Consider the following 17,171-nt stretch of genomic DNA (forward strand, 5'->3'; position numbering starts at 1 on the left):
CTTCGTTATCTGTGTCAGGTGTCTCTTGTTAAGTTCGTTTATTTAAGCCCTCTTCCCTCACTTCCTGGTATCGGTCATTGTGTTATGTTTTGTTGTGTTTTCGTCCTCGTTCTTGCTCGTCTCTCTTGCTCCTTTCATGCCCCATTCGTGTTTACCTTATTGTAGCGTATGTTAGGTTTTTAATCACACGTCACGATACCTTTGTGAATATATATTTAATATATATATTTATAATTTGTGTTTATAGCGTTGACCTTATTCAAACTCCTCTGATCTCTGATATTTGACTTAATGATATTAATTAAAGTTTATAATTGGCTTAGGCAATTAAAACATTAATAATTAGTTTGAGAATGAATAATAATCACGCTAAATGAGTACTTCAGGATTTTCAGGAAAATAATGAACAAAATGTAAACACTGTGATTTCAAATAATGAAAGTTTTATTAACAAAGAGAAGGATATTTACTGAACATAGCATGATCTAGGAATCTCACGGCATCAAAGCAGGGGAAGCCGATTCGACTGCGGCGATACGCTAGGCACTCTAACTTGTGACTAATGTGTTGCTAACTGAGGTTTAATTACGGCAAAATTTATCAAGAAACTTGATTAATATTTTCAGCTCTGGACATGCGTAAGTTTAGCTTACTTTTTCGTCGATTCTCACCGCTCGTTCAATGCAGAGGCTCTATGAGGTCCTGGGAGTGAAGGCGTCTCACTTGGTCTCGCGGTTCTCCCGCGGAAGCGTCCATGCTTAACCAGCGTGGAGGTTTTTCTTCGTCGGTTAAGTTGTCTCGGGCGTACCCGGAGTGTGATGACGCAGGCGGCAGGATCCCCTCTTTGGCTTTCTGTCCTGAGCAGGAGAGTCCAAAGTATGGACGTTCTTGGACGAAAGGTTCGCTAGTTACTGCAGATCCAGAACTGAAAATCGATTCAATAAACTCACTTATTCTACGACTTTCCTTATCTCGGCGGTGTTCTCTTACTCTGGCCACGAATAAGTTCACCTGCTTTGATCAGTCGTGAGATTAAACTTAGATTGGCAATAAAACATAAACAAGATTAAAAGAAAAGGAGATATTCAAAACGCTCGACGCATTATTAAAAATTTCATACGATCAGCTAACTCAAGACGTCTCTTGTAAGCTTTTGATGAAATCTATGAGGTTCTATTTGTCTTGTTGGCGGGAGAGAGAAAGCGTCTCTTTGTTGTTTCAAAGTTTCTCGAAATCCTCGCTGTTGTTGTCGTCTTCGTTCAGTTCTGTTACTTCTGTGTCGAGTTGTCGTCTCTTCGAACTCTTCTGCTTCCAGTTCTCTCCTCTCTCCAGTTCTCTTCTCTTCTCCGTTTTCTTCGCGTAACTGAACTGTAACTGAACTGTGAGCAGTCGAGCTGCTGTTTTTCAAAGTCAGCGCAATCACGCCCTAATGGGAGGTGTCCTTTCCTGATTGGGCACAAATTCAGCCTCACATAACTCTCGCGAGGGAGAGAGAGTAGGAGGGGGTTTGAATCAGTGATTCGCACAGAAATAATATAAATTTCGCGTATCGAAATTCTTATACCTGTTATCAATATATAACAATGAGTACACTGGACTGTTAGCATCCAACATCCACATAAGATCCCATCTTGAGTACGTTGTTTTACGTCCAATTCATGATGATACGCTGGAAAAGAATATTAATCCGTTTTCTCTATTCAGAGACAGAACTCCTTTTCATGATAGGAACAATCAACAATATACATCATTTCATTAGAAGATAGGCATTCATCTGAGGGTACAGAAAGTGACATTAATACATTTATTTATACACATTTAATCAGAATTTGACTTTTTTTCCGCTATTGTTTTAGACGACCCCGAGCGAGGCGTAGTTTCGCCAGTGTCCATTTGGGGTCGCTGTTGGTCCATGTGTAGGTTGTCGTGTAGATGAGTCAACGGGGTTCAACTCGAGGTCACCCCTTCTAAACATCTGCTGATTCCCGTGGGAGATAATGAGAGACATTGAGGTGCCACTTCGTCATCAACGGGATTATAACCCTTTCCTTTTGTTTGAGGTTCCTGTCTCTTAGAAGCATCGTAAAATCGGTTATCTCGACAGTTCCTGGCCATGTGTCACTTGAAAGTGTTCTTAGGTTGGTGCGTGTGTGTGGGGGCTGCAAGGTTGCAGACGAAAGGTCTTCTTCAGAATGGAAAAGTTTTAATTCAAAACTTTTCATGTCTTCATTTCGATCTGGTTATCTGGTATTCGGTCCATACTCCACTACATTATAGTTCGTTTGTGTTGTGTTATTGTAGTCTGCGTTTCTCATTCTGGTTTCTCCTTTCGCCTTCGGTCTCTTGCTTGTCTCTTGCTCTATTCCTATGTTGCTAAGTAGTGTTTTCGTGTTTCTCGTCCAGTTCGTTTATTGTGTTATCTCTTTATTAAACTGTCTGTGTTGTAGCGAGTGTGTCCGCCTCCGTAAATCCACTCATCACACCCCCGTGACAGCTACAGCCTGCACATTCTTTGTTTAGTGTCCATAGCAGAATTCTATGTGCATTTAAGTCAACCTGGTATTTCCCTGTAAAGTGGAGTATATACGGAATTCAGTCATCACAAGTGAAATTCCAAACCATAGGAAGGGAAAATATTCAGTTCAAAGAGAACTTCAAATTTTGTAGAGAAAAGTGAGTAGTAGCTTACCATTACACAGTAAGATGACAGTGAAGATTAACCATCAGTCACTGTGTTTCATTGTAAACATGAAACAGATTGTTTTATGTCCATTAAAGGCAACATTCACAATTTAAGTCAAAAGCCACTTTTTGTAGAAATCATATGATGTTTCTTCACCATCTGCTAGCTCTCCAGTCTGTTTGCGCTCCTGAAACTGGTGTAATGTTTAGTTAACTCCAGTGTCAGTAAATTAGTGAAAATACAAAGTGGCTCAGTCAGACATGCTAGGCTTCCTGTTTCTGATCACGGCAGAGAAAAAGCAAAGGGAGCCCTCCTAATATTGAAAATCATGAAAACAATACCTATACATTTATTTCCATATTATATAGACAGTATTTATTTCATAAAATAATTACTTAACAAAGGAAAGGTAGCAGTCAAAGATGTAGACATCATGTCTTTTATGTAATTACGTTGCAGGCCAGGTATGAAATATTGCCAGTGTATTTGACAAACGGAGACAGATTTAGAGACCAGAAAGACTATAACATGGATGCTGAGTTGACAAATGTTCTGCTGAACCAGTAAGTACTAATCTTCCGCCACTAGATAGAACTGTACTCACATTTATACTCTGTGCTCCATATACTATTGGGTTATCAGTTCAGTGAGTATTTGAGGTGGTGGCACATCAAGAGATAGATACTAGAGAGATAATAATTATTGCATCAGGGACCTGGAGGTTATGGGTTCAAGTCTGTGACTGTCTGTGAGGAGTCTGTCTGTGTGTACTCCCTGTGTCCATGTGGATTTCCTCCCATGGTCCAAAAAACATACGTTGGTAGGTGGATTGGTGAGTCAAAAGTGTCCATAGGTGTGACTGAATCTGTGAGAGTGTGTCAACCTGTGAAGGACTGGTGGCCCCTCCAGGGTGTGTTCCTGCCTTGCACCCAGTGATTCTGTCTAAGCTCCGGACCCACCGTAACCCTGAACTGGATAAGCGGTTTCAGACAATGAATAAATTAAGGAGTACTGGAGACAAAATTATTCCCACTAGTGTTGACTAACACTGCCATCTGTCATTCTGAACATCAATCATCATAACAGAGCAGCAGACAGGCCATAACTTTTTTTTACAGCGGCTCCACTGTGAGCAGTAGTTTTAGAGATGTGCACCCTCTAGCGTCATGGAGTGAAGCAGTATGTAGCGACTCGAGAGCACTGTGTTCATTTAAAGCCATTTCTGAAAATAATGCTTTCTCTCTTTTTCCTCTCAGTGAAGTTTCCCAGACACCATTAAAAGCCTTTCAAAGAAGCAAAAACTACTGATTGTAAATATTTCATCAAACTGATGGAGCTCGTCAGTGTTGCCGGGCCTGCTACCCAGACAGCAAGCACTTGCAAATCCATTGGGTTAAGAAGGTTTTTACTTTGCTGACTATAGGCCTCTGCTGGTCCACCATTGGACCACTCCGATTACTGTCCTCTGGAGAACATCTAACTTGTTCATTATGTCCTCTAAATTATTTTACATTTTAAACGAGTTTATTCAGGAAAATAAATCAATTCAAATATTACCATCAACCGTGAGAGATACAATAATTAGTAAGCCTCATATGAAATAATTATGCTGAAAATGATAACATTGTTCTGGATTAAAATTTTTACAAAGAATAACAAAAGAATATAATAAGGAAAGATCAGCAAAGCTGTCTTTAACAACTGGTGATCCGACCAGAAAATGCTTTCCTAAACACCAGTGGACCTCCAACTAGGCTTGTTATACGCCTCCCAATAGGAACAGATTATTTTAAATGTGTGTCGCAAAAACCTCAAAAGTTCACCCACATCATGTAAAATAGCATGACACCGGGACCACATCACTACCACCATCGCCATCCCACCAATCACTAATTATGTGACAGGTCCAGATCCATTGGCTAACTGTATTACATGCAGTGACTGCAACAACAAACATGGCAACAATCACTACCTTTCTGTTCTGTGGGTGTTGTTTTTGTCCAGTAGTAAATTATGGTGACTGTGAATAAAAAAAATCCACAGACAGTAGTCTATGTTGGTAGTGTGCTCAGTTTTTCATGTTATACCCCACCAACAACACCACACCAGCTTCATTGCCATAGCATCCAATACAGCTATGCTAGCACATGTGACTATTGTTTAAACATAGACACTGGTTCTGGTCACTATTCACACTCAAATTCAAGAAAGAATTTGATTTGCCCTGCAGTGTGAACAAAGCCTGTAACAAAAACATGTGACCCCCACAACTTTCTTTATAAAATGGCTATAAGTAATAAAAGTTATAATCTGCTATTGTAAGGTCTACAGTTATACTGAAGTGGATATGTCAGTAAACTGGTCAGCAACTTACACAATTACTTAAATTTTATTGATTGGTCAGTGTGTCTGTACACGACAACTTATCATGTGCGTTGTGGCAAGAAACAACACATCCATCCACCACTGCTCCGGGAGGGCTGTGCTTTAGCTTCTGAAGCTAGAGTCTTTCTAAGCTCTGAGTAATTTTCTCTCAGTTTCTCCAGCTCCAAGTTCTTCTCCTCCATCTGTTTGCTGAACTCCTCCTGCATCCTTGACTTTGAAGCAAAAATGTCCCTCTGGAGTTCAGGCAGCAGGATCATCATTAACTTTCTGTCTGCTTCAGCTCTGGCTTCTCCTTCATACGACTCCATGATCTTCTCCATCTCCTGTCTGTGTCTCTCTTCTATCTCACATCTCTCTCTTTCTCTCTTCTCTTTCAGTCTCTTCACCTTTTCTTCCATTTCTGTCCTTCGCTCCAACTCTCTCTCCAGCTCTCGTTCCAATCCTCTCCTTTTCTCTTCATCCCTCTCTTCTTTTGTTCTTCTCTCTAGGTCAGTTGTTCTGTTGTTAAGATGTTTTATCTCTCCTTCGTGCTCTTGTACTGCTCCCTCTATCCTTCTCAGAAAGTTCTGCAGCTCTTTTTCATGTTTTTCTTTAATTTCTCTCTCTTCCTTCATCCTCATTTTTTCCATTTCTTTCATGATCTTTGTCTCCATTGCTCTGATCTGAGCTTCTATCTCCAGGTAGATCTCACTGCTGTAGAACTTCTCTCTGTTTCCTTCCACCATCTTCTCGATCTTCTCCAGCAGCTCTGAGACCTGAGACCCCTCTCCACTCTCCTTAATGTTGAGACAGTGAAACCTGTTCCCACATTTCTCCACAAGGCTCTGGACCTCCTGGTTTCCTGACTGGACAAACTCTTCAATCTTCTTCTCTTGGTCTTCATCAGAGACGGTGAAGAGGATCATGGTGTTCCTCCAGCATCTCTCTCCAAACATATCCTCCATTTTCTGCAGCATGTCTCTCTCCTCTCCTGAGGTCTGCTTCACTGGTATGACTAGGAGGAAGGCGTGGGGTCCTGGGGCCGACAGACGGACACAGAGTCCCACGTCCTGTCTCAGCTCGTCCAGAGAGAATCCAGGACTGAAATAGTCAGGAGTTTCCACCACAGTCACCTGCCTCCCAGCCACCTGGCTCTGTCTGCTCTCACTGTGCTGCCTCACTGTAGACGCTCCAGCCCTGCTCCTCTCCTCTCGGCCCAGGAGCCTGTTTCCTACGGCACTCTTCCCACTTCCAGTCCTCCCCAGCAGAACCAGCCTCAGCTCTGATACACCACCAGACTCTGGAGGAGACTCTCCACTCACTGCAGATCAACAAGAATGAAGGGGTTCATTTATTACTGAGCATCAGTGAATATTCCACATATTTCAGAAGTTGTAATTATTTACTTCCTGAAGGAAGAGCTCTACTGTGGCTTAAGTAAAATATTAAACCTAGCAAATACTTAAAAACCAAGAATGATAGATATTATAAAATATTAACTACAGTATACACTTTATAATATTGTTTAAATCATAAATCAAATCCTTCATTACATTTAATACAAACAGTGTGTGATAAAACCTTCACAGTAATAAAAATATTCTGAAAACGTATTTATTGCAGAAATGATTTTAAGTGACCCGGTCAGTTACTTACACTGTGTAAGAATCCACTCCTTGTTGTATGTACTCCAGACTGGAGCTGATGATGGACGATGTGTTCTTTCCTGCAGCAGCTTGTTTCTCTCCATTATATGTCTGTCTTTCTCTTTAACATGCTGCACTCTCTCCATTAGCTTTGTGTGTATCTCACTTACAATCCTCTCCTTCTCTTCAAGCTGTTTGTCTTTTTCACTCATTTCAGTTTTCTGTTCTTCCAGTTGGATCTTCATCTTCTGGAGTGTGCTGCTCTTTTCCTGCAGCTCCTTTCTCTGTGTCTCCAGTTGATTTTTACAGCTGTCCACCTCTTTCACTGTGTCCTCCAGTAGAGACTCTTTCTCTCTCAGCAGTTTCCTCACATTCTCCAGCTCTGTGTCTTTCTCCTGAAGCTGTGTCTCTCTCTCCATTAGCTGTGTGTCTCGTTCTGTTATAATGTTCTGTTTCTCTTTCAGCTCTCTGCTCATTTGTTCTAATTGTTCTTTAGTTTCTGTAAGAAGTGAATCTTTCTCCTGCAGCATTCTGTCCTTCATCTGAAGTGTCTCTGTGTTATTTGTCAGAAGTTTTTCTTTCTCTTGAATTTCTTTGTCTTTTTCTCTCAGTTCTTCATTTCTCTCCATTAAAAGTCTCTCTCTGTCTTTAACAATGACTTTCAGTCCTTTTAACTCTGTGAGAAACACATTAAAATAACACTCAAGATCAAACTGGTTATTGTACTGGTTTCACATAAGTGTATACATATTTATAAATAGGAATAATAACATTTATTTCATTTAATTTATTTGGAAAAAAAATAATCAAAATAATGATAATGTGACCTGTGCAAAGCTATTTTATAGTATGTGTTTGTTCAATTAAGTAAATAAACTGAGCATCTAAATCTATCTATGGCTTTCACTTTGTATCTTTTCATTACTCACCCGTCCTCAGAGCAGATTCCTCTATTTTCTTTCTCTCCCCTTCTGTCCATTCTCTGTTGATCTGTAAAAGTGAATAAAACGATGTGAAGGTTCATGTATGAATTATTATAAATACGTCAGGCTCTGGTCCTGTCTCGTGCTGTCTTGCTCTGTTTTGTCTGTTTTCTTTGCCATGTGCTCTTTTAGCAACTCCTGTCCTTCAAGCAGTCCAAGCCCCTGCCTCCATGGATGTCAATGCAGGGCCTCCTGCCTCTGTGGATATCATTGCAGGACTACTTGCTGCCACTGCTCCAGTGTCCGCAAAGCCTTCCGCTGCTTCTGCTCCAGCGAACGGGGCGCCTGCTGCATCTGTTCCTCTGATGGCAGTCTTAGTCTCTGCCTTAGCACTGCCCTTTCATTAGTGTTTCCAGGTGTTTCTTGTCTGTGCTCCTGTGTGTTTGTGTGGTCTTGTGTGTAGATGTCTGCTTCTGTGTTTGTTGATTGCTCATGTCTACATCAGTCCATGGTTGTTTGTTGTTTTGTTCTGTTCAGTTTAGTCTAGCACCGCGACCCTGAACTGGATAAGCAGTTATAGATAATAAATGAATGAATGAATGAATGAATGAATGAATGAGTTTACTGTAGCTTGTTTACATTCATTGTTTGTTTTATTTATTTGTGTTAATAAAGTACTTTCTTGCGTGGATGTCCGCCTCGCAGTCACCCCTTCTACCGGGACATTGAGATATGGACAATAACTGAGTCCCTGTTTAAATCATTGTTGATGTGTGGGTCAACAGCGCCATTTAAACCAGCAGGAAAGAAGATGCTCAGACAATATTTGAACAAGATCTGATCCAACAGAGTCAAACTAAACCAAAAATATATAAACATAGTACTTAATACAAACACTGTGCTGTGATCAAACTAACCCTAACCCTAGTATTTTAAAGTGAAAAGCACATTCATTTAAAGATTTTGAAAAGCAACAGGCTGTGCACAACTTTATACACTTTAAGTTGTATGTTTACAGATAATATTAACTCAGATTATTAGATATTAGAAGATAATGTGCTCACCTGAGAAATGTAGACTGTGTGGAGAATCAGATTACAAACAAAATTAGAACATTAATAATCTATACATTAAAAACACAAACAGATTCACCTGTAAGTTCTTTATCACATGAAGACGTGTGGAAGCCCTAAGGAACAGTAACTGAAAACTTGTTATTCTCTAAGTATCTAGTTGGAGAGATAAAATTAAAGAGCACTAAGAGCTCAGAGTGTGAAGTCTTGTGTGTAGTTTGAGACGTGCTGCTCTGGAGCTTTAGAGAACTTCTCCTGATGGATTCCTCAGTAAGTCTGACTTTCTGATCGTCTGAATCACTTCACTCTGTAATAAACACATTCCTCCATGTTTCAGCCGATCAGTCGCTTCTATTTCATTATTAAACAGTGTTTCCTTCATGGAACAGTATTAAATATAAACACTGACATAAACATGTCTCTGCTGTTAAACACGTTAAACACATTCATTTTATATTAAAAGTGCTCAGTCTAAAATATTCTGAACCTCTCTCAGTATCAGTGATAAGATAAGTTATCTGGTGTGTGTGTGTGTGTGTTATTGTATTGTACATAAATGTATGAAGGGAACACTCTCTGCTGATGATGTTGAGCTGAACACTGCTCTGATACAAAGCACAGTGCAATACATTCAGTCTCTACAACAAACAGCTTCTTCATAAAAAAATCAATGCAGCAGCATCAGAGCAGACATTTGTCATCCACTCAGTTACACTCACCTCTGTTCACCTGTGGAAGAGAATAGTATAATAAGAAGATTTCTTTAGTATAATTATGATTTATTATTATGTCTTAATCAGTGGAATGTGATCCTGACCATTTTCAAAATGAATAAATCTTTTTAAAAATGTGCATTTCCCATGAAAACTGTAGATTTATTTTGATATTTGCTGTTTTACCTCTCTCTAACTTTCTCTATGAAAAATCAGCTGAATTACAGTAGAAAAGGAAATTTAATTTACACACAGGTTTAATGTGAACACTACACACTAGAACAGAGAATCTGGACATTTCAATGTTCAGAAATTTGAGGCATAAGAAGTGAAGTGGAGGAGACGAGGGGATCTCAAAAATAGGAATCAAGTCTGTCATTGATGCTGACCCTCATTATTTCATTTACTGATGTAGAGACTAATGCACTCAGACAAATACTATGTGTGAGTATGTGTTTAAGTGTGTCTTATGTGCTACTGCAATCAGTAATGATGATGATGATGTAATTAGTGAAAATGATGATGATGATGTAATGCCCAAATCACGTAAGAACAGTGACATAACAGATGCACCATCAGTAAACTTCACTGTCACTTCACATGCACTTATGCAGCAGTGAATTGTGGGAAGGAAGGTGGGAGATGGAAGTTAAAAGCTCTTATTTCAAGCTTTGTTTAAAACATGAGCAACTGATGAAACTGGATTTTATGTGAGAGCTTGACTTGGATTCAAACTCTCCTCTGACTTTATAAACTACACAAACTTTCAGTAGAAATAGACAACATTCACTTACCGCTCCAAATGCCTACAGCAGCATAGAGAAAGAAAGATAAAAAGGTTAGAGAGAAGTGTTGACTGTACACAACGTAGAAACACTATAGACAATGTATTGTTTGTAAAGTGTGAGAAAGTCCTGTCTCTCTTATTTACTGCAGCTCCGTCCGTTAGACTTTCAGTTCAGATGACCTGGGGTCATCCACTTTGTAAATAAATGAAGGCTTAGAGCTCAGCTGTTGTTTAATCCCTGTAGTGGAGATGAACAGATTATTAATTTTAATAAAAAGATATTATACTTGGGGACTTAATATGCCAAACTATCTTATTATGCTGAAAGGCCTCTCTTAGCTGGTCTTCAGAGATTTTTCAGTGACATCCCCTCCTTGCACCAAGCCAAGATCGGAATGTGAGATTAACATCCAGAGAAGGCTCGTAAGACCTCACTCCAGGACGTTTACGACCCAAGGTCCCAGGGTCAAGAGGAGAATCTCTCTGTGTGTCTCTCAAGAGGAGAGACACACAGACTCAAACTTGATTTAAACTGTTTTCTCACACATTTTGAAAGATTGTTAAACAAAACAATCACAAACCTTAATTCACCAGGAGCCCTGTGGCTGACTTGTGCTATTGCAACTGAAGTCAATTTATAGTGCCCCCTTTCGCATGACTTGCGTTACTGCATTTAAAATTTCTCTGGTGCACTCTTGTGGATGACTTGTGTAAATGCAAGTTAATTAAAAGCAGTTGTCTTTCATATAATATACTAAATTTGCATGTAAATTGTAAAGTTATTTTTGTTGTACTGCTTCTATCCTTTACTCATTCTTCCATAAGTGGAAGTAACCAATTACTGATTATAAAATCTATATTGGTTGAGGTGAAATAAAATGAAAACTGCAATAATTAAACATTAATTAGTATTAAATCTGACACCCAACCCAGTCACCAAGCATCAGTGTTAAGACCCTTGACTGAGGTGTATTTGTAATTAGCAAGCTCAACAGGAGCCGCAGTGTCAGAATATACAGCCATGATCCACAGCGCTGAGCCCTTTCACATGGCAAATATATCACAATTAATGGCCCTCCATTTAATGGAGAAACCTAAAGGCGAGGCCTTAATAAAGGTACCCAGCCAAATGGCTACACTAGCAATAGAAAAACTCAAACACACTGTCCAGGACATAGAATTAGAAGCAGTGAAAACACAAATGATGAGCCCAAAAATGGAGAACATCAGAAATACTCGCAAAGAGCCTGATCATTTAATGGCACTGCATGCAAAAACAACAGCAGAACTTGCTGCAGTCAAAGATGAACTCCAATTGTCTCAGCACCTGCAGTCAGAGACTGAAAGCAAGCTAAACATTGCTAAAGTAGAGCTAGAGAAGGTACGCTCACATCTATTTAGCAACCAATAGAGAAGTCCAAAGGTATCCTTGAGTCACCTTTCCCAGCATCAACAGCCCCTACACCAGCTCCACCACTGGAGACTAACAGAGTCCTCCCAAGCACAGCCGAACATAGGTTCTCTCAGTTTAGCTATGTGCCCCCAGCACATTACCAGACTCCCTTCTATAGGGACCTGGACAGAATCGCACACCACATAACGTGCTTCGACCTAAAGCCAGATGGCTCAAATGGAATCTATTCATACCTAAGAGATATAGATTTCTTTTTGCAAAGGTTCCCCGGAGCCACAGTAGATGACAGAATCTGCCTGATCTGAAAGGAGTTCCAATCAGCTGTCACAGGCAGGACTGATGACAGCACTGCAAGTTAAACAACAAAGGCAGGAGTCACCCCATCAGTACTATCACCGCCTTAGACAAGCTTATTTTGGGCCCCAAAATGAACCAGGAATGGAAGAAGAGTTGAATTTCAAAACACTGTTTGTCTTAAATCTCCATCCCAACACTAGTTATTATCTAGGGGTTTCAGCATGTCCACGCACTCTGTCTAGCAAACAGCTGCGTGACTTAGCACTCAAAGGCTTTTTAAAAGACCAGCAAACTTTAAATCAATGGCCAGAAATGCCACAAAATTTTAGCCATTATACTCTGTCTTCCCCTATGGAGCTAGAGGAAGCCTCTAGGGCTGAATCATGGTATCCAAAGCCCGTTCCATCTCACAGGCTTACAGAAAATCAGGAGAATAATAAACCCTTACAATCTAATAGGAGTTCTCCTCACTCCAGTCCTCACTGGTCAGGTGAAACCCAACAACACTGAAACACCTGTGTTAATCAGTTAATGTCAGGGCACCCTCAGCCAGTAGGCATGAGAGTTCAGCACCCAAGGGAAATATGTTGGACCACGGATGTCCCCAAAACTCTCTCACATGCGACAAAACCCTAGACAAAAGCCCTTGTCCTAACTCGACTAACGAGAACAGGGATGAGAACTGGCACCAGTGCGAAAGCTCAGATGATGCGAATGTGTCTGAAGTATCTGGAATTAGCACAGAAATTCCAGTAACCGCTGAACAGGTGTTTTCGCACCTGTGTAAAGAGGAATGTCAGACAGCTGACCTCTTCTCAGACACCTCAGGTGAAACTGAGCATGTCCCAAGGACACCTGCAATTCAGACTTGCACGTCTGACCAATTTAATAAGGGTGGTGAAAATCAGACTCCTCTTAATGTCACGGTTGTTCAAGGTGATCCACCTGCATCACAGTTCCTGGGCCATTTAACAGAAAAGGGGGGTGCTCGTAGATTAAACCTAACCACAGTCCTAGAAAAGAAGCTTGTACAAGAAGCTCTCTTGGACACTGCATCAGACATCACTCTGATGTCATCCACACTCTTTGATGAAGTGTGGGCTGCAGCAGACCACGCCCCACGGAGATTACAGTTACAAAACTGTTCCAAATTGTGCCTTATTCATACACTGGTATCAACATAAGGTCTGTGGCAAGAGTGCTCATAACAATAGGACCCATAAGTCTGGTTCACCCTGTATATGTGTCTCCTATTGAAAACATTCCCTTCCTTATTGGCAAGGACCTGCTCAACAGGCTTGAGCCACTGATTGACTTCAAGTGTTTGCCACACTCCATTTTAAAAGACCCCTGGCCCAGTGCAAACGTCTGAGCTTGTGGAGCTTGCTTAGAAATGGCTTCCTCTTTGCACTGTAGGATTTCAGCTGGCAACAGCGGATGGCACGGTGGATTGTGTTCACTGACAATGCTTTCTGGAAGAATTCCTGAGCCCATTCTTTTATTTCCTTGACAGTGGCATTCCTGTTTGAGGTGCAGTGACGTTTAAGGGCCCGGAGATCACGAGCATCCAGTAGAGTTTTATGGCTTGACCCTTACGCACAGCAATTGTTCCAGATTCTCTGAATCTTTTGATGATGTTATGCACGGTTGATGATGATAACTTAAAAGTCTTTGCTATTTTACATGGCTAACACCATTCTGGTATTGCTGCACTATCTTTCTGCGCAACAATGGTGGAATTGGTGATCCTCTTACCATCTTGGCTTCAGAGAGACACTGACACTCTGAGAAGCTCTTTTTATACCCAATCATGTTGTCAATTGACCTAATTAGTGTTAATTGGTCTTCCAGCTGTTTGTTATATGCTCAATTTCCTTTTTCCAGCCACTTATTGCTACTTGTCCCAACTTTTTTGGGATTTGTTGACACTGTGAAATTTTGAATCAATATATTTTTCCTTTAAAATGTTACATTTACTCAGATTAAACGTTTGATCTGTCATCTATGTTCTATTAAGAATAAAATATTGATATTTGCCATCTCCACATCATTGCATTCAGTTTTTATTCACAATTTGTTTAGTGTCCCAACTTTTTTGGAATCCAGTTTGTAAGTATTTGCATAAATAACTCCCTTTGAAAATATCCTTTGATAAAAATAATATTTCCTAGTTAACAGACACTCTTAAGGTAAGGTGAACACTCATACCAGCATATTGGATCATGTCCAATAAAGGTTTATTTCCATATTAAATGATCCCAGAAAGGTATCAACCCTGAGTGTATGAATGAATGATTCCTGACCTTGCTGTTCACATTCATCTCTGTATTATCAGCCCAATGCTTCTAGAAAGAAAGCATGATCTGAAAGAGGGGACTGTAGTGGAGATGAACAGATTATTAATTTTAATAGAAGATATTATACTTTTTGGGGACTTAATATGCCAAAGATATCTTATTATGCTGAAAGGCCTCTCTTAGCTGGTTTTCAGAGATTTTCAGTGACATCCCCTCCTTGCACCAAGCCAAGATTGGAATGTGAGATTAGCATCCAGAGCAGGCTCGTAAGACCTCACTCCAGGACGTTTACGACCCAAGGTCCCAGGGTCAAGAGGAGAATCTCTGCAAAATGCAGAGAAACACACAGACTCAAACTTGATTAAAACAATCACAAACCTTAATTCCCATTAGTTTAAAACAATTTGAAGTTACATATGTGCACAACTGTTTGAAATTAATTCCATTTTGACAATCAAAATATGTGGAACTAATTTACATGTGTTTAAAGTCATTTTTGGTTTATATGAATTTATGTAGAACCAAGGTAGCCACTGACGTGGGAAACAATTTTATTACTTTGTGTTTGTGGACAAATATTCTTAAATGATGATTAGTTAAAATTAGCATTTATAACTACATACTCATTGTGTGAATACTTGTACCTTATATGCATTATATGAATGACTAACCAGCATTTACACATGTAGTTAAACATTTTTTTTGATCCTGCATGACTAACTATATGGCATGATAACTCACGTGATATTTACACATTCTTAATTCTTAAACGTCTAACCTTGAACAGATGTGCACTCCAGGCTTTTAGCCCACTGATATTAATCATAGTGTTGGCTCAGGAGGGCTGAAGTGTAGGGGCATGTTGATGACCTTGAAAGTGCATTTCTGACTCCCTAAATTTTGCTCACGGGAGAGGAGTCTTGGGAAGAAAAGGCCCATTGTCAGCCTGGCCATAACGAATGTCTTCGGGGTCACGGCATGCACTTGAAACTTGCACGTGAAGAGCTGAGTACTAACACGTGAAATTATGCATATTAATATACGCTAATCAGCCAGAAATGCCTCATCGGCAGGGTTTACGTCATATGGGGTATAACTGTCGAAGTCAGATCTTGGAGAGGTCAGAGCTTTTACTTGGGAGGGGCATTAAACTCTTTTCGATGTATAGTTCTCCTGGATCCAGTATTGTTAAATAAATACTTTGATTTGCTTTGAACTTCACTCGACTGGTGTCTGCGACTCTTCCTTAACGAACACGTCTCCCCGAAGAGGGAGGGTGTATTTTGGACCTTTTTGATATTTTCTAAATTTTAATTACTCTGAGAACGGTCCAAAAGAACATTTTTATCTTCACCACATACTATGTTTGTAGTTGGTTAATAATTATGTAGAACATGGTTGTTTTAATGATTTTACTTTGTGTTAGCATCTAATCTTTTATATTGCAAAAGCATGATTCAAAATTCTGGGATGGTCAGGAATTGTCTTCAAATCTTTGTCTTGTCAAGGGTCATAAACTGTATGTGATGGCACTACCAATGTACAGGAAGCAGCCAATCAGGAGGAAGAGAGGCTCAAATTCTATCCAATCGGGTATTAAAGGCGGGTTTTCTAAACTCTGATAAAAGCCAGTCACACACCACACTTAGAGGCTCACTCTTTTTAACACTCCTCTGAGACACAATATTTTGGGGATTTTTAGAGAGGAAGACATTTTTCTGAAGAACGTCTCTCTCATGCTTCCAGCAGACAGTGCTTCTCTGATAGGGTAGTCAGAGAGCTCCCCTGCTCTGCAGATGTCTCTGCAGGCGTAGGCTCTCTCATGACTCTCTTCAACAGTCTTGGGCCCCTCGTGGGCCAGAGAGAACCAATTTTGCTATATTAATGTTGTCCAGATAGAAACTATAGATTAAGAAAAGCTATAGTTTAACCCTAGCGAAATTTCAATGCCACACCCAGAGCATGGAAACCTTAGACCTCTGACCCTAAAAAGGACGACAATGCCTCCAGACCAACAATGATGACAGAAGGCCGCACGCACCCTCAGAATGACCTTCTGAGATGAGGAGAAACCTGCCCAGGAGAGACCTGCATGGACGTGTCTCTCTCTCACAAGGCGGCAGATCAGCAATGAAGAAGAATCCCCACAGAAACCTTCAGAACGCCACCAGTTCCGTCGGCTGCGTCTGAAAGCCTCGGGAGAAAAGGAACGCTGGCAGCTGCAACCTACAAGGCCCGTGTCTGCAATTCTCCAGGAAGTCGTGCTGAAAGGTACCGTCAGCGACATGCTCCCTGTCCATCTCTGGATACGTAAGGTCACATAGTCTCATGTCTCTCATGGCTCATGGGTTGGTACTGAAAGTTGCTGGGATAAACAATAGCCTTTCTTAGAACTTGATAATTATCATAGAGAAATTCCCTCATATTTTAATCTCCCTGTTCCCTCATATATCGCTGCAATCCATTTCATTATATGAATGTCTAATTTATATTCATTATTTGATATTACAATTAATAAACCAGTTGTGTGATAAAACCAATCCTTGGTTATTTGTTTGTGTGTGCACCTTTCTTGTATGGAATTATAACTTCTAGTTCAGATTCAATTTCAGAGTCAAGAACCCACGGCGTGTCAATGAGCATAATTCATTAATAATAGTTAATTCTAGCTAATTCTGCTGTATAATATGCGAAGATGGCCTTCTTGTCTAAGCTGAAAATTAGATAGGTAAAGACACTACATATTATTTAATGGCTCCCAAACATGGAGCTTAGCAAAATGAATTAAATAATTAATTATTAATAAAATAATAATTAATTATCATTGACTCCGCTATGTAGTGCTAATGCCACCGCAACATGTGCATACTATTTCCACTACATCCCCTTAAACATTTACAGGCCTTTTGTTTATGTAATGAGGAAGACAATAATGATGATGTAATGAAGACGACTGTAATAATGATGATATAAT

General features: G+C 40.1%; 1 protein-coding gene across 1 annotated transcript; it reads right to left on the reverse strand.

Annotated features, from left to right (window-relative positions):
• Positions 1 to 465: 465 nt before the first annotated feature.
• Positions 466 to 13,641, reverse strand: LOC136682959 (golgin subfamily A member 6-like protein 22). The gene is made up of 4 exons (XM_066658959.1): positions 8,681 to 13,641; positions 7,623 to 7,683; positions 6,704 to 7,369; positions 466 to 6,368 (listed from the first exon to the last, which is right to left on the reverse strand). Exons 3-4 carry the CDS (start codon positions 7,320 to 7,322, stop codon positions 5,110 to 5,112), a joined length of 1,878 nt encoding a protein of 625 aa, XP_066515056.1. The 5' UTR covers positions 7,323 to 7,369; positions 7,623 to 7,683; positions 8,681 to 13,641; the 3' UTR covers positions 466 to 5,109.
• Positions 13,642 to 17,171: the final 3,530 nt, after the last annotated feature.

Source organism: Hoplias malabaricus, chromosome 2 (genome assembly GCF_029633855.1).
Source record: "Hoplias malabaricus isolate fHopMal1 chromosome 2, fHopMal1.hap1, whole genome shotgun sequence".
Lineage (NCBI taxonomy): Eukaryota > Metazoa > Chordata > Actinopteri > Characiformes > Erythrinidae > Hoplias > Hoplias malabaricus.